Source organism: Macadamia integrifolia, unplaced genomic scaffold, assembly GCF_013358625.1.
Source record: "Macadamia integrifolia cultivar HAES 741 unplaced genomic scaffold, SCU_Mint_v3 scaffold2296, whole genome shotgun sequence".
In the NCBI taxonomy this organism is placed as follows: domain Eukaryota; kingdom Viridiplantae; phylum Streptophyta; class Magnoliopsida; order Proteales; family Proteaceae; genus Macadamia; species Macadamia integrifolia.
The window spans coordinates 47,583-72,545 of NW_024868620.1; the positions used below are offsets into that span (position 1 = coordinate 47,583).

Genomic DNA, 24,963 nt, shown 5'->3' on the forward strand with positions numbered 1-24,963 from the left:
GTCAGCCAACTTATCGGTGCAGGTCACGCGACCTTTCATTTTTTGAGGCTTTCTCTATCCACGTCTCTATGTGCCTGCAACACATTCATATAGCGAAAGATGGGCTAACCATGTTCCATCAATAACACCCAACTTATGCCAATTTTGATGGACCATCTCAATCCCGGTGAACTCATGTGATTCAATGTGTCCACAAAGGCTGAAGACGAATCCAACAGGTCATCGGTAGGATTCACAAGTAGCCAGAGAGGATTCAAAGGTCGTCAGCAGAGGTGCTTGTAAGTCCTTAAAAATTCAACGATGGCTGACTCTAACAAATTGTTAGAATAAGGGGAAAGGAGAGTAGTAGTTGGAACAACGTGGGGGTGGCGTCAAGACCAAAGCAATGGCACCTTTGTGGATGGATCTTGAGCGCATCTGTTATTCACGCATTTGAAAGAAGTGTGGGAGCTAATTAAGCTCTACTTTTTGAGGGATATGGCAGAAAGAAATTTTTTATTAAAAGGCCCAACAAGGGATTTTGCAGGGGAGAGGGTGGGGGATGGGGTTGGTAACAGTACAAGAAAAAGATCCCAAAAGTTCAAAGTGAATATTATGTCAGATGAACGAGTGGAACAAATCAGAAACAGAGGCTGCACCAAGTTTTACTCGAAAGAGGAGTTAGCAACTCGTTATCCACTGTCACCTAACAGCTTCTGCAAGTTCGATTGATAGCAAAAGAAAAATGTTCACAATCATCAGAGAAGGTGACCTACAACTGAGGATGCATGAATGCATGCATTCCATCTCTCATGTTTCTATTCATGCTAATGTATTCGACCATCATTTTCATTTAATAAAAAAAAAAGATACAAAGCAACCAATTTCTGAAATCTCCGCAAAAGAGGCTGCTTGCCTTTCTGAACAGATGGGGGAGGGGAAAGTGTTTATGTCCTCTCCTTTTCCTTTTTTTTTTTTTTTCTTTTTTTTTTTCAGTTTTTTTTCCCTCCCCTTTTTCAATTAAATGACCAAAGTGACTGTACATCTGGGCTGGAAAACAGGCCCCCAATCTGAGGCCTTGCCGGGGTTGAGTTTCCAATGCTTTCCCTTGAACCATGCACATCCCAATCCCTACTGCAAGAAGACAAAGAAACTTGATGAGGATCACATATAATATACACTAAAGACACAACAAATCTATTTTAGTACTTTGAAAAGATGATAAGAGAAAAATAGAGAAGTCTACAAAGGAATAACCAATCATGTAAAATCCCATCAGTCAGCAAACAACAAATTCTGTTGATATTCACCAAATGAAGGGGGGATCCTAGAAAAGAAAGAAGATGTTGAACAATCTATATCATGTTGTCAAAGAATAACTCTCATGAATTCATTGTAAAAACACCATGCCTAACAGTTGGTCAGTGCAATTTAAACTAATTGCCACTTCATCAGAGAAAAGCATCCAACGACCACAATAACAGCATAGCAGTTTTAGTCCTGAGTAAACCTATATCATAATGTGATCAGAATCAAAGTCTAGACAGATTCCTAATTGAATTAGCATGAAAGGAGGATAACAAGAGGTCCAACATGGACAGTTGGTCACTCTTTAATCGCAACTTCAAAGGCCATCCAATGCCTGAGATGTAGTAGAGATGGACCCAATTGGAAAATGGTTCAATATACGAAAAGCAGGGAGGAAGGATGCAAGGGATGGAAAAGAAAGAAATTGCATTCACATGAAGTTATCATTAAGGCTCCATCTGTTAACAGAAAAGTAATTCCTGGAAAAGGATTTTTATTTATAAAAATTATTCTCTGATTCTGTCGTTCACCCTCTTCCTCCATTGTGGTTTGTATATGACAGAAATATATTTGCTCATGGTCGAATGAGGAAAAGAATCAACCATATAATTGGGAAGAGTCCACCATGGGTGGCAACCGTATCATTGAGAAAAATACCACAGCACTTTCCTCAGAAAACATGAAAAAATATTTGCAGTATATATAACATTGGGCCCAGCGCCCAGGTGGTTTGGCCAATAGTGGGCCAAGAAATATTGAACGGTGACGTGGGTGGAGGTTTCTGAGGAATACAAATAACCTCTGGTGGTTTTTCAGATGGCAAGCATCTGGAATAACTAGTGATTACAACTCTATTGTACCGCATGTTGGTGCACTGGTCTTTGCAGCGTTAATGCTTTTTGCTGGTTGGTTCCATTATCACAAAGCTGCTCCAAAATTGGCTTGATTTCAGGATGTAGAATCTATGTTGAATCACCACTTAGCGGGGTTACTAGGACTTGGGTCTCTTTCTTGGCGGCGACACCAAGTACATGTATCTTTACCCGTATCAACCAATTTCTAGACGCTGGAGTAGATCCTAAAGAAAATCCCACTTCCTCATGAATGTATCTTGAATCGGGATCTTCTGGCCTCAACTTTATTTCCCAGTTTTGCTGAGGGAGCAACCCCTTTTCCACCTTTAGCGGTTTAGGACATCTCTCTTTCAAGGAAGCAGAGGGGATTCGATTTCCCTTGGGGGGCGTGTACTACGAAAGGAAGTTTAATCATCTAGATTATCAATAAACTTAGCAATTGATTCTTGCTGGGTCGATGCCCAAGCCGGTTTAATGGGGACGGGACTGTAAATTCCGTTGGCCAATATGTCTACGCTGGTTCAATTCCAGCTCGGCCCAATTGAATTTTCGGCCGATTCCATCGTGTGAGGATGAGTATAATCAATTTGTCCTCCAGAATGTTTTGATATGGAGGAATAGATAAAGAAAAGAGTCCATTTTTCTTGCTATATTTCCTAGTTATTTTATGTTTTTTTTGTTCCCACATTATTCTGTTTTAATGATCTAGATGCATGTCATGATCTCTAAGTATAATGAAAGTAAATGTAAATTGTTATATATATATATATATATACAAGTCCTCTTCCAAATTTTTACAGTGCATTTGAGAAAATAATTTATGATTTTGAAGCCTATACTACTTTTGCTTTTAAAAATATTTTCAGTTGAATCCAATGGGAGCCTACAAGGAAAAAATAGAAAATGTTGATGCACTTTCATGTGAGTATTTGCAGTATATTCACCAAATAGAGTCAAGAATTACTATCTATGGGGATTACTTATGAGGCTTTCTTAATCTAATCACACAGTTTTATGAGTGTCAAAGTCAGCTAACATGGTAGATGATTTGCCTAAGCACGCTGCACATGGGAATATACATATACAACGAACAGATTTTTATGAGTGTTGTTTTATAAACAACAATTTTTCCTACAAGGTGCTGAAACAAGTAGGACCTAATACTTATGTGCTCGATTTGCTAGATGATATGCCCACAAGCAATGTATTCAACCTGGCTGAACTACAGTTTTATGTTGGGCATCATTCAGACGATAAAGATTCAGTGAAGATGTTGCAGTTGCCCCACTCAAGCCACCCACCACTGATGTTAATGAAGAAGTCTTGGATGACACCTACAAGATTACCCGTCGTGGCATTGGCTATCATGCATTCCTTGTCAAACGGAAAAGTCGTCTACAAAACGACAGTACTTGGATTCATGCCGATGATTTCAAGAAGCTTGATCCCAACTTGTATGAGTGCTACATGTTCTTCACCCATTCATTGAAAATGAATGTTTTCAAGCCAGAAAGAGCTGACACAGCTGAAGACCAGCTGAAGGAAGGGGAAGGCTGCTGCCTCTCCAGTCTATCGAGTAGACTAAGGAAGCAACCCGCCATTTAGGCTTTGGGGGGGAAATTAGTAGTTCGGTCTAGTTAGTGGTTTGGTTCATTATTAGAATTAATTTTTTAGTTTCTATTTTGGGTTATTTTTTTTGTAAGTTGCTATATTATTATTACAAGACGAGCAACAGTAGTTCCCTTTTTTGTAAGTTTCCTTTTGTTCTTAGTTTCTATTTTCTAGAATCTTTGTAATTGGAAATTCTCCCCCACCCCCCCAATTATTCAACTATAAATAAACCAGGTAGCTCCCACTAAGCTCCCACGATTTTGACAAACTAAGACTATGTTGTTGCTGTTGCTGCTCCTCTGCTAAGAGCTATTGTGTGTCTGATCCATAGTTGTCACGGCGCCAAGGCAAACCAAGGCGTTGGACGGTTGCTTAAGTGCTTAGGCGAGAAGGCACCCGCCTTAAGGTGAACAAGGCGACTAAGTGTTATTTTTTATTTTCTCTCTTTTCTAACATTGTTTAGTATGCTACATATACTTTGTATCATAAAAATCAACTTTAAGTCACATCAAGTCATAAAAATCAACATTAGGCCACATAGTCATTACAAATCAACAATAGGCCACATCAAGTTATAAAAAATCAGTATTAAGTCACACTAGAGTTATGCTCTTCTCTATAATAAGTTTGATTGGTCAAATGATTTTGTTTTTACATGAGAATTTTTGTATTAGCCATTAGGTATAACATAAAACCAGCTTTCTAACAAGTCTAAATTGCTTAAATCTGAGGTATAATGACAAAGTTATATTCCAGTCAAACTTATTTTAAAGTTCGCGAATGCTATTAAAATCGCTTGAATAAAAATAATTTTATTGATATCAAAACAAAAGGTTATTTTACCGGACTTTTGATTTTTAGCCATATGCTTTAACATGATAAGATTTATGAAATTTTCATAATTGAGAAAACCCCAGCATTTAAAAGTTGAAATCGTCCCTATAACCAAAATTCAGTTTTTGTTCTTGGACTTGGGTGTTGACTTTTTATCCTTTTAGAATTAAATTTTTTATTTTTTGGGTTTCAAATAGAGGGTATTTGCTTATTTATGAATAATATCTTAAGTAAACATTTACTTCAATGATATTTGGCATTAATAAGTGCCAAAACATAAGGCAACATGCAGTGCAATAAAGCGATTGTCGCCTAGGACCCAAACAAACAGCCTAGACGCCATGACAACTATGATCTGATCATAGTGAAGGGTTGGTGTTTGATCTGGCGACTCCTTGCGGTGTGAAGCCCAGGAGGATCCTCTTCTTCAAGTTATCTTCTTCTTCTACAAGCTATTAAAGGTGTTACTACTTCATCCTATCAACCACAGGTAACAGATTCCAATTTCCCCCATAATTGTTCTACCCAGAATTTTCCTGTTTCCCTATTTGTTTCCTAATTGATTCCCCATTCCATGAGAGACTTCCAGCCATCAGTTATAGCTGAAACTTTGGTTGAACCACCCCCCCCCCAATACCAAAGTGAAAATCGACCTTAGTCTGCCTCAATCTGACTAGCCAATTTTGAGATACTAAAAATCTCTTGAATTTTGTCTTTTAATGACCTATTCTGTCCAGGAATTGAAATCGATAGATTTGTCTTGAACCCTATTGATTCCTTTGATATTGATGCATGTTGGTAGGTTGCTTTAGACCTCCTTCCGCCCCTGTTAAGGTCTTTACTTCTAACCTAAGTTCTGATAGAAATCCTAGTTTACTGTAATCGGTAGCTGGTTTACAGACTTGAGTTGTTTCCCTCTGGTCTGATTCTATTTGTGCTCTTATCCTATCATGTTTGTGGATATTCTTTCATCTTTGATTGAATCCTGTAGTTTGGGATTAGGTTTACCTAGTCAACCTAGTTCTGCATTACCTCAATTCTCAGAGCTATTTTTGTAGCTATTGATTTGTTCATAACTGCTGTTACAGACCTCTGACTGTTATGCAACTTAGCTGACAACCCTCTGGCTATTGTCTAGTTGAATCCAATCAGCACAGTGTAATACTTCTTGGGCTCACTTGAGGGAAGGAAGAAGTCACAATCGCAGGAAGGGGTGAAAAAAGGGAAGACAGCCAAGCTGCCCCAGGCCATGCAGGCTTCAACTAAAAACAAAAGCTCAATTCATTCTTCAAATCTCTAAAATCCATGGTTCGAAAATTCGGCGACATTGCCAAAATTTCCAAAATTTCGGTTCCCCTTTCCCCCACCCCAAAAAAGAAATAAAACAGCATACGAAATATGAAAACAATAACATTTCAGTCGAAGGTAACTTTTGTGTTGTTTCACTGAAACATTACATAACACATCTCACGAGATGAGGTCAAAACTTGCCAAAATTTAGACCTCATTTCGCTGGTTTAGGTATTTTGCCTCTTTTCCCCTGCAAAAGCTCAAATCAGTCGCCAACTTCAAATTTTGCCCACATCATCCCCTCAAGGACAAGGACCACACTACATTCAAGTGTGGCATGTAGATTAATCAATATTATTTTTCTTCAAGGCATGTTTGCATTATCTACTTGTTTTACTACTGCACTTTGTCTTATATTAGTAAGACAATGTGTGGCATAGGCAATATTACATAATATATACAGAACAGTTCAACGGTTACTGCAAAACAAGGATGCAACTCTAAAACACCACTATGCATAATTTTTTCACAAAGTGAATTTCTAAATATGTTTGAGCAACCCAGTGCACGAGGCTCTTGCTACTGCAGGGTCTGGGAGGGGCAAAATGTACACAGCCTTACCCCCTGCTACACAGAAGAGGCTGTTTCCAAGTTCTAAATATGTTTATTTACCTTAAAATATGCTTCCCACCAAGTTTCAAATCATAATATGGCCATTTGACTACCAAAAACACCAAAACGGAACAAGATTTTAAACCTTGCTAAAATCCCAATAGTAGGTGTTGAGACTGATCGGGATTAGCGCTAGTTTCCCTGGATCGATAGGGACAATTCTGTCCTATCGGCCCATTATATTGGTTTAGGGTTATTGTGTTATGATTTGGGGTATTCTTGTACTTTCCTCTTTATGAAATAATATTAAGTATAGGGAAAACCTACGATCAAACCACTCTGGTAAGAACGCAGGTCACTTCTCATCTTTTGGGAGTCTTCTTCAGTTGTACCTCTCTCTTCTTCTCTTCTTCTTTTCTCTTTCCTTTGGTTTGATTACAAGGTATCTAGGATTGTAACATGGTATCAGAGCCTCTGTAATCAAATCGAGGTGTTTCAGTTTCCTCTCTGTTGATCTCGGTTTTGCACTGAAGTCTTTTGGTGTGCAACCACCTACTGCTACATCTACCATGGTGTAAATCACATGAAGTGATTTAGTTTGCATATGAATTGTGTTTTGCTAGTATCTAACTAAAGACCTGAAGCCGTTGGATCGCAAGGTTGCTCTACTCGATTTATTGCAAGGTTGCCTGCGCTGGTTGTGTGTTTCAGGTCTGATTTTGTGATTTGGTTATCTCTACGACCTTATTTATTGTACTTTCCATTTGGTTCTCATGGCTGAGAACAAATCTACTACCCTTATGTCTACTGCTTTTGCCTCGGACAATGTCAATGTCCAGATTACCTCTATCAAGCTCAAGGGAAATTCGAATTATCTACTTGGGGCTCAGTCTGTGAAGGTCTATCTCATGGCCAAGGATAAACTTCAGTATACTACTTCTGATCGTCCTCCATCATTTGACAATAGGTATAATGAATGGATGAAGGAAAATGCATTGATTTTAATCTGGTTGTGGAATAGTATGGAACCAGATGTTGCTGTCAATGTCATGTTTCACTCTATTGCAAAGGGAGTGTGGAATGATTTGAAGGAAACATACTCTCAGGAAAAGAACATTACCCGTATCTATGGAATCTATGAGAAGTTGTTCCAATTTCGACAGTCTGACAGATCTCTTTCAGAGTATTATAGTACTTTCAGGGGAACGGCTGAAGAACCCAATGTTTTCCAGCCCTTGACCACAGACATTGACAAATTGAAGGCTCAGCGCAATGAATTATCCGTCTCCAAATTTTTGGCTGGTTTGAATAATGATTTGAAAGCAGTGAAGGACCATCTACTAGCAGGTGATACTATTCCGATCCTGAATGACACCTATTCGCGACTGCAACGTATCACTTCATCAACTAAACCAGATCAGTCTTCCAAAGACAATTCTGCCTTCCTTGCCAACAGTGGAATTGGTTGCGATCGTGGAGGGGTTGTGGGTCTGCTGGTCAAGGTTCTAGTGGACAACAATCTGATCGTGCAGCTCGCCAATGTACTTATTGAGGGAACCCAACCATACTATAAAGACTTGCTGGGCAAATCATGGCAAACCAACCCAGTTAGCCAATCATGCAGTGTCAGATGATAGTATTGACACTAAACCATATCTTCCTCAGGAGATTCCTCTACTAGTCTGCGCGATGACATCAATCAGTTGCTCCGGCGCTTGCACACTCTCGAGGCATCCTCTAATACATCCAATGGTGGGTCTACATCCGCTGCCACCCTAGCTTATACAGGTATCTCAGCCCTTCTTACCAATACCTCTACCCCCTAGATCATTGATTCAGGTGCTTCTACCCATATGACTGGTAAGTCATCACTTTTTAAGACCTTTTCTTCTAGTACCAGTTCTACTTCTGTTATTCTTGCCAACGGTGCTTCCACACCGGTTCTAGGCCAAGGTACTATTTCACCTACCTCCTCCCTTACTTTATCTTTTGTATTATATGTTCCTCAATTTCCATTAAGTCTTCTCTCTGTGAGTCAGTTAACTAGTTCATTAAATTGCTCAGTAACCTTCTTTCCCTCTTACTGTGTTTTTCAGGCCCTTCACACGAGAAAGGCGATTGGTGGAGGCCGTGAAAATGATGGTTTATATTACCTCAATTCTGGCTCTCCTACTTTTGCTGCTACTGTTGCTGGAGATGTGACCCCTTTCCAATGGCACTGTCATTTAGGAAATTTGTCTTTATCTAGGTTGCAAATTTTATTTCCTAGTTTTAAGTCTGTTCGTAGGTTAGAATGCGAGGCATGTGAGTTGGGTAAACATCACCGTGTGTCCTTCCCATCTCGCTCAATGTCTCGTAGTCCATCTTTATTCTCTTTAGTCCATTCTGATGTATGGGGTCCTTACAGAGTTAGTAATAGATTTCGTTTTCGCTATTTTGTGACCTTTGTGGATGATCATTCTCGCCTCACATGGCTTTACATGTTAAAGGACATCTAAATTTTTATTTATGTTTCACCAATTCTATAATGAAATAAAAACTCATTTTGGCATTTTCATTAAGATTTTTCGGTTTGATAATGCTTTAGAATATGCTCAAAATGATATTTCTGACTCTTGTGCCAACCATGGGATGATACACCAAACTAGTTGAACCTATACCTCACAACAAAATGGGGTCACAGAGCGTAAGAACCGGCACCTCCTCGAAGTTGCTCGAGCTATTATGATTCATATGCATATTCCTAAGCAATTTTGGTGTGATGGTGTTTTAACTACACGTCACTTAATTAATCGCATGCCATCTTCAGTTCTCTCAGATAAGTCTCCTTTTTCTGTTATGTTTCCTACTTTACAGAGTTTTCATGTTCCTCCCCGAGTTTTTGGATGTGTATGTTTTGTCCATAATTTGCATGTTGAAGTAGATAAATTGTCCCCCAGGTCTACTAAGTGCATTTTTTGGGTTATTCACGTACTCAGAAAGGGCACAAGTGCTATGAACCTATTACTCACAAGAACTTTGTTAGTGCTGATGTGACTTTCTTCGAAGGCACATCCTATTTTTCTCCTCTGGTGTCCTAGCCTGGTATGGCGTGGCCTTCTCCATCTCCTCCCATTCCCTCTCTCATACCCCTTCCTGACATTCCTAGTGCAAGTGACTCACCTCCTCTACAAGTTTATTAGCGCAAGAAGAAGGTTGGACAGCCAAGTGGAGCAACCAATACTCCAGCTGATTCACATCCTCCACTGTCGACTCCCTCTGGTGAAGCTCCTCCTCCTCCTTCGCCTAATGACTTACCAATTGCTCAAAGGAAAGGTACACGTTCTTGCACTCAAAAATCTCTGGTTGTGTATCATATTGATAACTTTGTTTTCTTGTCTCATCTTCCCTCTACCTTTCATGGCCTTACCCTGTCACTTTCTGCTAACTCTATTCCCTGCACCCATAATGATGCCCTACGTCTGGGTGGAAAACTGTCATAGATGTAGAAATGGATGCTCTCTTAAGTCGTGGTACCTAGCATCTGGTAGATTTACCTCCTGCTAAGTATTTGGTGAAATGTCGTTGGGTGTACACTATTAAGTATCACTCTGATGGCTCAGTTGAGCGGTTGAAAGCCCGTCTGGTTGCCAAGGGGTATACTCAGACATATGGAGTTGATTATTTTGAGACCTTCTCCCCGGTTGCTAGATTGAACTCTGTTCGTCTGCTTATTTCTCTGGCTATCAAATTTGACTGGCCATTGTTTTAGTTGGACATCAAGAATGTCTTCTTGTATGGTGATCTACAAGAAGAGGTGTATATGGAGCAACCTCCTGGTTATGTTGATCAGGAGGAGAATAAAAGTTGTGTGTCGTTTACACAAGGCTATCTATGGGCTTAAACAGTCTCCTCGGGCATGGTTTGACAAGTTCAATGCTACCATAGTTACTTGTGGATTTTCTCACTGTTATTCTGATCATTCTGTCTTTGTTCGTCACAGAGGTGATAAACTGGTTGTCTTGATAGTTTATGTTGATGATATTATACTTACTGGTAATGATGATGTAGGAATTTCTAAAGTGAAAGCTTCTCTTCAGCAACACTTTCAGACCAAGGACTTGGGTCAACTTCATTATTTTCTTGGGATTGAGGTGATCCGATGCAAGAAAGGGATCAGTCTATCTCAAAGGAAATACGTGTCAGACCGTTTACCTGATACTGGTATGCTTGCTTCCAAACCTGTTGATATCCCTATGGATCCTCACCAGAAGTTTGGTGCTGACGATGGCGAACCTCTCCAGGATGTGCATCAATACAGGAGTTTGATTGGTAAGTTGATATATCTTACTGACACATCCTGACATCTCCTATGCTATTCGAGTACTCAGTCAGTTCATGCAGTCTCCTCAGAAAGCACATTGGAACGTTGTCCGTGTTCTTCACTACCTAAAGAGTGCTCCTGTAAAGGGTCTGATCTATCGTCCTAATCAGCATATGGAACTAGTTGGTTATTCTGATGCTGATTGGGCCGGTTCTGCTAGTGATTGGAGATCTACTACGGGTTATTGTACATTTGTTGGAGGTAATTTGGTTACTTGGCATAGTAAAAAGCAGACTACCATTGTCCGATCTAGTGCAGAAGCAGAATAGAGAGCTATGGCTCATACCACTATTGAGTTCATGTGGCTACGGTCTTTATTTTTTGAGTTGGGATTTCCAATGACCAAGCCTATGAAGATGTATTGTGACAACCAAGCTGCGTATACATTGCTAGCAATCCAGTCATCCACGAGAGGACCAAGCACATAAAGGTGGACTGCCACTTTGTTCGTGATGTTGTTCTGAAAAAGCTGATTGAGACCCCTTTTGTTCCTCCGTCAGATCAGTTAGTTGATATGTTCACTAAGTCTCTGTTTGCTCATAGTTTTCGTAATAGTTGTACCAAGCTGAGCATGGATGATATGTATGCTCCAGCTTGAGGGGTAGTGTTGAGACTGATAGTAATGCCAATAAGGGATTAACGCTAGTTTCCTTGGACTGATAGGGACAATTCTGTCCTATCAGCCCATTATATTGGTATAGGGTTAGTTTATTATGATTTGGGGTATTCTTCTACTTTCCTCTTTATGAAATAATATTAAGTATAGGGAAAACCTACGATCAAACCATTCTGGTAAGATCGTAGGTCACTTCCCATCTTTTGGGAGTCTCCTTCAGTTGTACCTCTCTCTTCTCTCTTCTCTCTTCTCTCTTCTCTCTTCTCTTCTTCTTCTCTTCTTCTTTTCTCTTTCTTTTGGTTTGATTATAAGGTATCTGGGATTGTAATAGTAGGGAACATGAATATAAATAGCATAACAGAACACCTAGAAATAAAACTCTAAACTAGGAAACTGAAATCAACTCAAAACAAATCTCATATTTAATTTACCCAAATAAAATAAAAGATCAACATAGAAATAAATCCCAAATATCCTACTAGACCCAAAACCCAAATTTGGATCCAATTCTTGATTTAGGTCTCCAATCGGGTTTGGCCCAATCGCCAAAAGCAATACTGCACCAATTCCCCTAGTGTCGAGAAAAACTCGAGGACGAGTTTTGTGGAAGCGTAGAAATAAAAACATTCTAACGGGGGCTTGCTGCTCTTTGTCTTTAACATGAACAATCTAAAAGACAAAGTTTCGATGTTGCATTTGTCTTGAAATATGTGGGGAAGAACAAACTCGATATGTAAAGCACCCATCATTGCAGTAGAGTTTATTTTTTCCCCAACCATGACCAAGTCGTCTACCATTGCCATATCTTTTTGTACCACTTCAAAGTGGTCTTCTCTCATAGTTGTCAAGGCGTCGCTTAGGCGTATAGGTGCCTTGATCTCCTTGTTTCCAAGCCCCCACCAACACTTGGGTTGCCCAGACGCCATGACAACTATGCTTCCTATTGCATTGACCCTTTCAACTATTCCTATGGTTGCATTGTTGGTTCCATTTCGACAACCAAATTTGATGATGTGTTTTGAAGAATCAAACACCTCACAATAAGCACTGTCAAAATACGGAGAATTGAAAATTCAACGAAAACATCATCTTCAAACCATGGTTCTAAATCTCCTTGAATTTTCAGTCAAAACTCTGAAATTTCCAATTTTGGTATGGCCTGAGATGAAACCAAGGGTCGAAACCAAAATGTCACTGGTTTCAACAAAATTTCTCAAGTTTCGCATGGTTCGACCAAATTGGTCCAACCTATGATTATATTAGTGACATGTTTCAATGGAAACATACATTTTTTCCCCTATTTCGACAGAATCTCTCAAGCTTCATGGCTTCGACCAAGAAAGGGGCAATTTGGCCACCAAAGATCAATTGTTGCTCAAGTTTTTGCATTCTTCTACTATCTTGCGTTATCGATCAAGATCAACATAGAGAGGACTTCTTGGAGCTTCAAGGTAAATCCACTTTTACCAAAACCTTTTTTTTTTTTTTTTGGGTTCAACATAGTAGTAAACATAGTACAATTCTTGCAAAGCAACCATGTGTGCCACCTCCACATCCACATAGTCTTAGTGAGCCATTTCCCAAGGTTGGGATACTCACAACATGCTGATGATGAGGCTTATAGGTTGGCACCAATGGACTTCCAGAACAATTGTGCCCAAAACATGTCATTGGATTAATGTGTTGCATTTGGAGGAGCGGCTACTAAATCTGCAGTGATACGCTCTTTGTGGATTGAAGCCACCAAGAAACTACTCCTGGTATTGAGTGGTGAGTGTTGTATGACTAATTCACTATCTAAGCTATATGTTTTGATTGTTGTAATAGCTTTTTTACATTTCTAGTATCTAAGCTATATGTAGACTTAGTGTGTATAACAAATTAACAAGGTTAGTATACTTCAGTCAAGGTACACTACGAAACTTGGGTTAACACCACAAGTACCATGTTTGGTGTTTTTTTAATGAAAATAGTTCATGGATTAGCTTTAAAAGGTAAAAAAATAGGTTGTACACAAAAATAAGACCAAACACCCACTTTCTGGTCGAACCAAGGTTTCCATATAGCCCAGAAAAGTATATGATTTTCCAAATTTTTCTTATTTCAACCTATATTTCGGTTTGGACCTTGATTTAGAACCTTGCTTCAGACTCAATGATAATCTTGTTGGTCTTTGATAACATCTCCACCATAGACCGCGAGACGAAATTGTTGCTCTTCCTTTCATCAATGAATAATATAAAAAGTTTTCTGTTAGGCAAGCGAACTAGTCTTTGAACACAAAGGAATCCATGGCCATGTTTGCTAAGATACCAAAATGATGCAATCCCGGTTTTGAAAAAAATCTGCTTGCGCTCTCGAGGGAAAGAAGAAGTCGGAATCGCAAGAAGGGGGGAAGAAAGGGCACAACAACCAAACTGCCCTAGGCCACACAGGTTCAACTTAAGTGAAAACTCAATACATTTTTCAAATCTCTAATACCCCAATAGTAGGGTACATTCATATAATAGTAAAATAAACAAAATGGAAACTCTTGAACTGGGAAACTGAGGTCAACTCAAACAAATCTCCTACTTAAATCTACCCAAATAAAAAAAAAGATTAAATAATTATCCCAAAATAGAAATAAATACTAAATATTCTACTGGACCCAAAACCCAAATTTGAACCAGGTTCTCAATCGGGTTCACACGAGTTTACAAAAGCAATACTGCATCAGTGGTGTCTTTCTAGAATTCATCCATAGCTTGGACCCACCAGAAACCCCAATCGAATGGAGTTCCAAACCCCATCCAGGCCCTATATCTTCAGCTAATAATTTATCCCTATTGTTGAACCCTACTCTGCCCTGCACTAGCGCTTGGTGTAATTACCAAATCTGAGCCTTAATTCCTCGGTTTAAGGTTAGGGCTTGTGGGCCCCTCAATCATAGGGGATGAATATTAACAAGGATCTAATCAGTCGGCATGAACTTACTATCAAACTTTGAAGCATTGGCAGTGACCATCCATCATCATATCCATGTTGAAAATCAAAATCCAGATGGTGTAAAGCTGGGGACCAAATCTGCACAGCAAGCAGATGCAAATTTCTCCAAGAAAAGCATAGTCAAGGGCTGACAACAATGGGGACCATATTTTTTGACTTAAGCTCCCATGGACAATATCAGATTGAAGACCATGTGAAGTTGAGAGGGGCCAGCAGACTCCCCCTACTTGCAAATAGCTGCAGATTAAAGGTATATTCATATTTGAGGTTACCTCTAGGTAATACCAGTTTTCTTCATGATATTTGTTTAGTTGTTATTTCAATATTTATATGCAAATACGGTATTAAGTGGGCGAGCCTGTGGCGCAACGGTTAAGTTGCAATGTTGCAACATGTTGGCAACAGGTTCAAAAATTGGGAACAGCTTCTCTTGTGAAGCACGGGGGGGTAAGGCTGCGTACATTTGCCCCTCTCATACCCTACAGTAGCGGGAGCCTCGTGCACTAGGTTGCTCTCAGAAAGGAATTAGAGGGTATGAGTTCAGTCACAGACCATCTAAATACTGTAAAAAGAGTTTGAGAGGATAATAGAAAGGTTATGGTCAGAGTGTAAGAAAAAGTTCCATGTTCTTCCTTATGTTCTAACCTTCAGATTGAAGAAATCATAAAATCCCCAGTAGTTTTCCAACATTATATCACCTAGAGCCAGCAGTTTGAGTCCATGGTGGAGCTGCCACACAAGGTTCTGATTTTCTCAGTTAGCTGGTGTTTTTAAATAGATGGATCTGAAAGGATTCCCCTGGTTCTGATTCCATTTCAGATCAACATTTCTATTTCTTTCATTTAAGTCAAGTAAAGAAGGGCTTTCAGTTGCACCTTGTTAATTTTCTTAGTAATTCAACTTTGGAACCTGGGTTTCATGATCTGGGCCATAATTGTCAAGGCGACCAAGCCTCGCGTCAGGACCCTCCCAAACGCCTTGTGTCGCCTAGATGCTGTCACAATTATGATATGGGTAGTACCCTGACTTCTGAATCTGATTCTTCGCACCTGAGCTTTTACGGTTTGTTTCACCCTGCACTTTGAAAAGTGCTGCTATTGTGCTTGTTTCAACTAGTTTTTATTGAATTGATACTCAAAATATATTAGCTAGAAAAATCATCATATCTTGCTGGTCGGGGAGTGTGCTCTGGTAATTTTTGGTGAATTTTAATTATTTTTCAGAGGTTTTCTTGATAGGGTCGAGGGTTAGGTATATCTACACGAAATTTACTGAGATTGGTTGCTTACAGAAATTCATTGAATTAGTTAATCATGGCTGCATCTGCTGCAAGTAACTGAAACCAGGTGGGCCCATAAGCAAACTAAATCAGGTGAGGATGAAGTAGGATTCAATCCCAGACTAGGGTATGACATCCCACAGGTCTTAGCAGTGACATACACACCTTCAAAACTCTGATTTTCAAATCTTCAAACCCTTACCTCCTCAATCCTAACTTTCACAGCCTACCACCTAATGAGATGCAGAACCCTTACCTCCTCAATCCTAACTTTCACAGCGTACCACCTAATGAGATGCAGAACAAAATCCTATTTGGGTTTGCTATGGGCCCACCCAAATAATGAATAACTCAATTGAAGTGTCTAATGGAAAATTGGCACTGCCGTAAATATATGGAAGTTTGGACCTCTTTTGGGTAAGATCACATCATAAGGGACTCAAGACATAGGGGCACAAAGGCAACAACCAAAACTCAATTTTCTATTCCATTGTCAAACCTCAAACTCCGATGTAGATTGCACGCATATTAATAACAAAATAAAACTCCTAAGAAATAATAACTTTTAAACTAGGAAACAAAAATCAACTCAAACAGGGAAACCCGATATCCTACCTAATCTACCCAAATAAAATGAAAGATTACATGACTATTCCAAAATAGAAATAAATCTGAAGTATTCCACCAGACCCAAAACTAAATTTGGACCCAGTTCATCTTCATCTAGGCTCCCCAACAGGTTTGGGCCAGTCCAAGGAAGTGTCCTGCATCATGTTACTTTTTTTCCCAGTTTATTCATAAAGCCCACCTCTATAATTGGCCCAACCTACTTTCTACAGGGGGAGAAGACTTGCTACAGCTGCCATACTTTTCATCTCTTTGTCAACGAAGTTCTCTATAGTTTTCTGTCCTTATAGTTTGATTCATATACCAACCAGAATTTGGTGCTCTAAGTACTCGACATAAAATCCACATCGGCCTAATCTCAGCAGACAATTAAAACCACCTCCAAAAAGCCAAGTGCCAAAACTCCTGCACGTGTTCTGCATTACTAGATGTTGTTACTGGCAACAGAAGAAATTTTGTACAAGGTTCCTTTCTATGGAGAACATATTTTCAAGCTCATGTATCCCCAGGTCACAAGAAAATGGTATAGATAAGAGGAAAATGAAATCTACCCCTAGCAACCCATTTGCTTCTACTTCAAACAGGCTCCAAAATGTTTCCGCTTTCACGCTAGAAATTTTCCATTCAATTTTAAATGATGCCTCCCCATTCTAGATAGTCTTACTCATCTTTGGTTTGTATAAATATTTCTTTTTCTATCTAAACACTCTCAGAATATTTCTGTTCAATACATTAACATCACACAACACGGGCAAAAGGGCTTTGATGTTTAAATATTTAATTAAGCAAAACAGCAATTTCAAGTTTTCAACTAGATGTTAATTCTTTCCTCTCCAATAAATTGCTACTTCCTCAACCTCCTATCATATACACTCGCTCCAAGTAAAAAACCATCTAAGAATGGTAACTTTGAAGAAGACCCTTCAACCATTCTCATCAAACCACAACTAATATTGGCCAACAGCTAAGGATTCCAATCAGTTCATCAGCCTAAGTGATGTATACTGCCACATGCTTTGGTTATTCTCAGCTTTCAATTATCACATCAAGCCTCTTACAAAATTTCTGCAATCCCAAATCAAGCAAATTGGACCTTGGGCATGACAATGTGAGGCCATGTAGAAAAAGCTGCAGGCTTTGGAATGAAATGCAGTAGAAACTCATTTCCCATCTAAACTACAGGTACCCAGTAGTAACCAGATTCATTTGATTGAGCTCCAAAAGAATCAACCTAATGTTTAAAGATCACAAGAGTTGTCTCGACACCCAAAAATTCCACTTTGGAATTGATATGATCAGGCTAACCAAATTATTAATCAATAAGATCCAGCGAATTATTGTTCTTGCTACAGCCAGAGCATAACTAGAGTCATTAGCAATTAATAACCACATAAATTCCTTTTCTTTTCAATATTGGATAAACTGATTAGAAAGGACCACACTGATGATATCTCCCAGACAACTAAGATGTACCAGCTAAGGAACTCATTTCTTGTTTTAGAAAGAGAAGCTTGGTAAGTGAAGTTACAAATAACAGAAGCTGGTTCAACTGTACTTCATGCATATTGAAACATCAATAAGAAACTGTCCAACCAATCTGCAAATGTCTCTGTGGGCAATGAGATGCAAACTAGGAATTCCACGCAAGTGAAAATCAACTAACAGGGCGAGCAACCCACACTCTGCCATTGTAATTTATTTTTCAATGCACATACCAACCACACGATATGGTCTTTCTTCTGCATCATCCCATTGCTGCTTCTTCCTCCATAATCTAGTCTAAACTGCACAGGAGCTTACAGCCACACCATAACGTATTATCCTCTTAAATCAAGGATTTCTCAAACAAGCAATATTTGAACCCACTAGAAATCAGAAAGAGAAAATTGCAGGACCACTTGAGACATGATGCTACCACATATAACCTCACAAGTGGCAGGACAACCCTCATAACAGCCTCGAACTGGGTCTGTGGCAATGGTAAACTCAAAATTGAGGGACATGCGTAGGATCAGCAGTCATCACTAGTTGGAAAGCAGTGACATTTTGTACGGCCACATCATTAGGATGCTCAAACTTTCCAATTGCAAATTGACCTGTAGTCAGGGATTTTTCTGCGATGACCAGTCTCTCCCTTCGACGACTCTAAATACATAATCAACAAGAACAGAGTTAGGGATCACTGAACATTGGTATCCAAAGGGAAGTTTAACCCGTAGGCATATGTATTGCTTTCCTATTCCTCCCGAGGTGATTTTCGGCCCAACCCTTGCTCCTTTCGATTCCTCTAATCTGTGCCATGTCAATCTAAAGCCTGGTCTCATACATATTGCAACCCCCATCGTGACCAATGACCTGTCCGGACCAGGATCATATGATGCCAATCTGGTCTGTGACACGCTAGTAAACTCAGTTTTCTCACACAGGTCAGGCCAATCAAAATCAATCCAGAGTAGTATTGCCCAGTAACAATTGAGGTCCATACCAATCTTTTCTCTTTCTTTACTGAATATGGTTGAATTTTATCCTATCATTCGAAAGAAGTAAACTATAACTAAATAGAGGGCACAAGGGAAAGTAATACAAAACTAAACTGAAGCGAAAATCCTCTCTAATTCGTGCTGGGCAGGCTCCATGCGTAACGCACTTCTCCCCATCCTGTCCATGGCCAACTAATCCAATAAAGGATTACTAGACCTTGGCATCTAAAGGGAAGTTAAAATTCTTGATCCCATACCGATCTCTAATCCTTGGTCCAGATCTTTTTTTTTTCTTTTTTTTTTCTTTTTTTTTTTCTTTTTTTTTGGGAGGGGGGTGGTTGAGGTCGGGCTTTAAACCATGAAAACATTGTCTTTCTGTCTTCCATCTCAGATAGTCCCACTTCAGAAAGCCAAAACGAACAGATAAAATACCACCTGGCCTTTGCAGATAACTCCCGGGAAACATCCTAACATGCTGAAACTGATCATTTAATATCTATCTCATTAAGATTGGATTTGATGAATACTGGTCTGTCTTTAATAGCATCATTTAAAACTTTAGTCAGTAAATTATTTCCAGCCACATCAAAGATTAGAACTCCTTCGAAAAGCTAACAAACCTGAAATGAAATCCGAATTACACAAAGTCACTGTTTCACATAATTATCACCAAAGTGCAACCGTAACCCCTTTGTCAACATGTAGGCTGGTACTCCCTGTGGATGTCCTTCTTTCGTTTCGTTTCATCTTGTTTCTTTTCTTTTTCAATTTTTTTAGTGGGGACCAATGACATGCAGGCATTGTTACATCATTAAGTAAAAGTCATTCAATCATGGTGATGAAAATCGCATTCAAAATTTCAAATTATATTTGGCTGAAGTGCCTTAAAAAAATTGCACCATTTTACATTAAACAAGTTGTACTATATACAGATTGCAACCTCAAGAATTAAAAGGAAAAAAAAATTAGGAAAAACTGCCACAGAAGAAGAACATATTGAAACAGAAGAGGCTGAAGAAATTGGTACTCACTTGGACCAATGATTGGCTGGAGACTGTTCAAAAGGATGGTTGGTTCCCAATCTGCTTGGACTAACATATGCCATCTCATTTCGAGAAATATCATCGCTAGGTTTTAGTGGAGGGAAATGATTTTCACCGTCACCTGGCAATGGCTGGAAGACAGTCTTTGGTAACCACACGCCATTATCATTCGAACCAGGACCTAAAGCTTTAAATGTCCCACCATTCTGACAACTACCAAGATGAATTTGCTGTGGAGAGCAACTGCCAGGAAGGACATTATTATCCTTTCCAAATGGTGATGCCATTGCCTTGCAGGGCGAAGGAAGCATAACCTCTTCATGGTTTGACATGTTCTGACCCAAGGGTAAAAGCCAGCTGGCTGGCCCACCTACCAAACCAAGACCATCCTGACCAAGCGGAGTTGTGCCCCACATCTGCCATGTCCCATGTTCATGTCTATTATTTGACACATCCGTAGATGAAGTATTCAGATCGTGTGCCCTTGGAGTACATGTGAACTGGTTTGCGGAGCTTTGCCTTTCTTCAGCAACCCGTACACGTGAAATAGGTGACTCAATCGGAGATGGCCTGTTAATTTCGCCAGCAAGAGAAGCATTCTGCAAAGACCGAGGCCTTTCAAATCCAGAATCTGCAACAAACCCACTCCCTAGGTCCAACGGGAAGTTGTCAAGAGACTCAGAAACAGGCCCAAGTAAGGAAACCGGATCAGGGACATAACATGGGTCTTCAAAAAGTTCTGGCTCTTCTGACACAAATTCATGTGCTGGTTCAACAGGAGGAAACATGGGTTCAGTTGCCGAAGAAACAGAACCACTACTTATTGAACCACTTGGATAGGGGGAACCACTTGGATAGGGGGAAACATTGAAAGGCAATGATAGTCCAAAATGGATTGGGTTATCCAAAGGATGTGTCGGTGATGCTTGCCCAGGTAACTGTGAACTTTGAGCATCTGCTTGGGGCTTCTGACTTGGTCTGCTTATTGTATTCACAATGGACGACGGAGGAACTGTTGATGAGCGAGTAAATAGTTGCTGCCATGATTTTTTTGGGGTTGCCCATGGCTGTGGCTCCGAAACCACCTGAGAAAACAACAATCAATCATAAACAGTAGTAGCCAATAGATGGCAAGATATGTATCGATACCATCAAATGAAGTTAGAAAACAGATATGGTGGGCAAGAGCCAACCATCTTCAATGAACCCTAGTCGAGGACAAATGAATGCAGTTTCCAAACTAACTAGCATGGACTGACATAATTATGGCCCACCACCTAGAATCTCAACCCTTGCATGTAATAAAACTAGGACATGAAAAGATGAAAAGGTGGAAAAGGTGGATGCTGAATTCAGGAAAAAAGTGTGACTATATCTCTCCATAACACTCAAGTAACCATGATTGTTAACACTAAAAAGATGGCCAGCTTCCAGCTAAGCAGTTTAGACGGATAAGCTGAAAGCCTTAAATGAACACCCATTGCGTTCAATATATATTTTCAATGATAAGAGTTCAACCAGAATCATCGTTCCAAACCATTTCCATGTAGCTTACACTAATAAAAAAATAAAAATAGCCAAGATATAAAACCAGATAAGGGGAAAATGACTTACAGGACGTGGGAAACTGACACCAGTGACCTTGTCATCTCCACTCAAATTTATTTTCCCAGCAGCATGTTCATTCAAGCGTACCTCTCTTCGATTACCGGTGGCTTGGACATGATCAATCGACCCATTATATCTGTTAGTTTTTGAAACAACAGTTGCAGCAGCATAACCACCCTTTCCAAAGAAACTGGATCCATTAAAGCCTTTAGAAGAAAGAAATGAACCCTTCATACGATCCAGGTATCTACCTCCTGCACCTACTTTGCTAAAATTGTTCATATTGGTAACCTTTACAGCATGCCCAGTTTCCAAATTTTGAGTCCTGATGCTTTCAGAAGAACTTTTTTGAGCTTCTCGTCTTTCAATCTCAGTCCTCTTGTCCAATTCTCGCTTCTTTTCAATTTCCTTCCCCGACCTTTTTTCCAACTCCTCTACATCAGAATTACTTTTACTAGACCCTTTGTCTTTATCTTTCCTTCTCTCCCGGCGCTTCTTTTCAGCTTCTCTCTTACAATCTTTTTCCCTGTCCAGAGCTGATCCTTTTCCCCGCTCTTTTTCTGCCTCCATCTTCTCATCTCTCTGTCTCCTACGTTCCTCCACTAACCTTGCAACCTCTTCTCTCTGTTTTCTCTCCTCCTCCTCTGAAAGCTCCTTCTCTAACCTAGCCTGTCTCTTCTCTTCAGCTTTCCTGCGGGCCTTCTCTCCCCTGCTCTGATGAAAATTTCCCTCATTTTCTGCTTTCTTAGGTAACATCCCATTATGCTCTGCATCCAGCGAAGCATCTTCCATCGCAGTGCTGACCCTAAAAATCTTTCTCCAAAGCCACCTTATGCTCAAAAAGGAGGAGGCCAACAGCTTGCAGGTGAAAACAACACCAGAAGAAGATTTCTCTGCCACACATTGATCATCACCACTGAAAAACCCACCTCCCTTCTTCCCCCAATTATTTACCTTCCCTGCAAAAGACCCACCAACCCAGTTGCCATTCTCTAACCAATCTTGACCACAATTCCAACCATTTTCCGACCAAACCTTTCCGTTCCACATCTTCCCACCCTTGCCAACTAAATCTCCTATAATACCAGAGTTAGTAAGCCCCGGCCCAGGCAAGTCAAGAACCGGTCTTTTAGAGATGTGACCACAGTAAGAACACATAAACTTTCCACCACCAGGGTTCTGATCCCGGTAAGGATTCAAGCAGTTACGGCATCGTCGGGTGGCCGTCTTCCGAAGCTTCTGCATCTCTATCGCTGCAAACCTCTTCCTCTCTTTAAGACGGGCACTCCTCCGCACCCGCCACGCTGATAGCTGAGGCATCAAAATCTCATACCAGAAGAGGGTAACCAGAAGAACCAAAACACAAGCCAGACGAGGAGAGGTGACCTCAAACCTGAAACCCGGCGGCAATAGCTGCGACAGAGCCCATAGACCGATAAGTGGAATCACTAACCACGGTAGCATGGTGGCGACCCGCCGAGACCACTTCTGTATGACGCAGAGTATACACATTATCCTTTAACCGACACCTATATTTCCCCAAAATTATAAGAATCAAAGGAACCCTAGAGTTTAAAGAAAAATCCGTTCTTCAAACCGAATCAAATCCCCAAATTTCTCCCGAAAACAAGAACAAACGAGAACCCTAACCCTATCCAGATATGATCACATTCCCCTCGAAACACCAGAAAAAACGAAAGAATCACGACAAACCCAAATTACAAATGAAGAGATTTTACCACCCTCGATTGAAAACCTTGATTCCAACGAAGCCCCTAAGTTAGAAACCGATCGTTTAAGGAAAGCAACCAGTTCGATTCGTTGTCGTCGGAGCTGGGATCGTATGGATTCATAGAGCGAAGAAGAACCATCAATAATCTAGTATTACAAACAAGGAAAGTGGCAGAGAAGAAGAGGAGAGGTAGATAGATAATCCAGACCTACAGATTAAGCATTATCCATCGCGGGCAGAAAAGGAAACCCTAATTCATGGCTTAGGAAGCTTTGCTCTGGGCGTTTTGTTCCCTCTTTGGCTCTTTCGTTCCTGACCAATTATAATTACCTGCGACGGTCGACGAAATTTTACGATAAACGAAGTGTTAGAGAGAGAAAGTAAGAGAGAGAGAGAGAGAGAGAGGTTGAAGGCGTATGTGTAGAAACATAGAAATGGAATCTCCTTGGTGAAAGTAAAGTTTATGCCGTTGATTATAAATGGTATGAGGTTTAATCACTTGCAGCTATAATTACCGATAATTTTGTGATTAATATCGATTTATCTTTTTTTTTTTCTTTCTTTTTGGTATTTTGACCTTTTAACCCGTCATAGGTATCTTCATCAATTACCCAATAATCCTATGCAACTCGGAAACCCGAGTAAGGTTGACCTTTTGTTTTCACTAGACCGGACGCATCCCTACTTAGACTTTCGGATGTAAGAGAGAGAGATGACCCCATCAGGCGTGAGTCATGCCTGACATACATGCACGCCACGTTGGTTGAAATTAGTATTGCATAATAAGTGATTTCAACATATCAATATGGTTTGCCAAAAAAAAAATCAATATGTGATTTTAAAAAAATTTGTAAATTTGTGCGCCCTTTCATTAACACCCCCCCCCCCCAATGCAATCACAAGGGCCAGAGTTTTTGATAAATTACACAATCACAATTACAAAACTTCTTTTCCAAACCTATAAACTTATAAGGTTGATTAATCTAAATATCTATAGATTATATTAGTTCTTTTTTTTTTAGATCTGAAAATTTTGCACATAAACATGGGATAATGTTTTTTGTGGGTGAGTCTGGTCATATTTGATAAATTTATATTTGGGCGACAAGAGAATCTTATACGTTTGCTAGGCCATTACGCTAGTGGGTGAGGTTCTTTTCTCCGTTATATTTAAACTTTTATATCATTTTGCAAATCGAAGGCATATGACAAATTTTACAATCATATTAGGAATGTCTTAGAGTTACACAAACATGTGATGTCATTAGTGATTACAAAAATTTTAATTTACTATTAATATGAATTTACCTTCCTCTATTTCCTTGCAAACACATAGAGCCTTAATGACAAGGTAAGAAGAAGAATATAGAATCCCAAAAAAAAAGTACTCTTCAAAGTCAATAATAGGGTGATGCAAGGTTGGGTTAGGCCAAGTTTCTTAAGAATCCGTTTAACCTTAGGTTTCCAAAAACACAATTCAAGCCCAACTCAACCCTATCGGGTTCATGCCTAGCCCCAATCCTGCCAGGCTTTTGTCAACCCAATCTAGCCCTAATTGACCCTGATTGGGTAGGGGTTGGGCTGGATTGGGCTTGATTTTTTACAGGGTCAAGCTGACCCTGATTGACCTTGTTTTTACAGTCAAGGTCGGGTTACATTGGAGAAGTATATCGAATATTGTAAGCAATAAACTAATTTTGTATTTGATGAAGTTAGAAACTTCTACATAAATTGGATAT

General features: G+C 39.8%; 1 protein-coding gene across 2 annotated transcripts; it reads right to left on the minus strand.

Moving 5' to 3' along the window:
• Positions 1-679: 679 nt before the first annotated feature.
• Positions 680-23,568, minus strand: LOC122066209. Of its 2 annotated transcripts, none has more exons than XM_042630034.1 (3): positions 21,499-23,568; positions 19,873-20,969; positions 680-1,110 (listed from the first exon to the last, which is right to left on the minus strand). In XM_042630034.1, the coding sequence occupies exons 1-3, from the start codon at positions 23,002-23,004 to the stop codon at positions 996-998; spliced, it is 2,718 nt and encodes a 905-aa protein (XP_042485968.1). In that variant the 5' UTR covers positions 23,005-23,568; the 3' UTR covers positions 680-995. The 2 variants fall into 2 exon arrangements, with proteins under 2 accessions (XP_042485968.1, XP_042485967.1); XM_042630033.1 differs by having other exon boundaries at positions 680-1,113; positions 21,499-23,566.
• Positions 23,569-24,963: the final 1,395 nt, after the last annotated feature.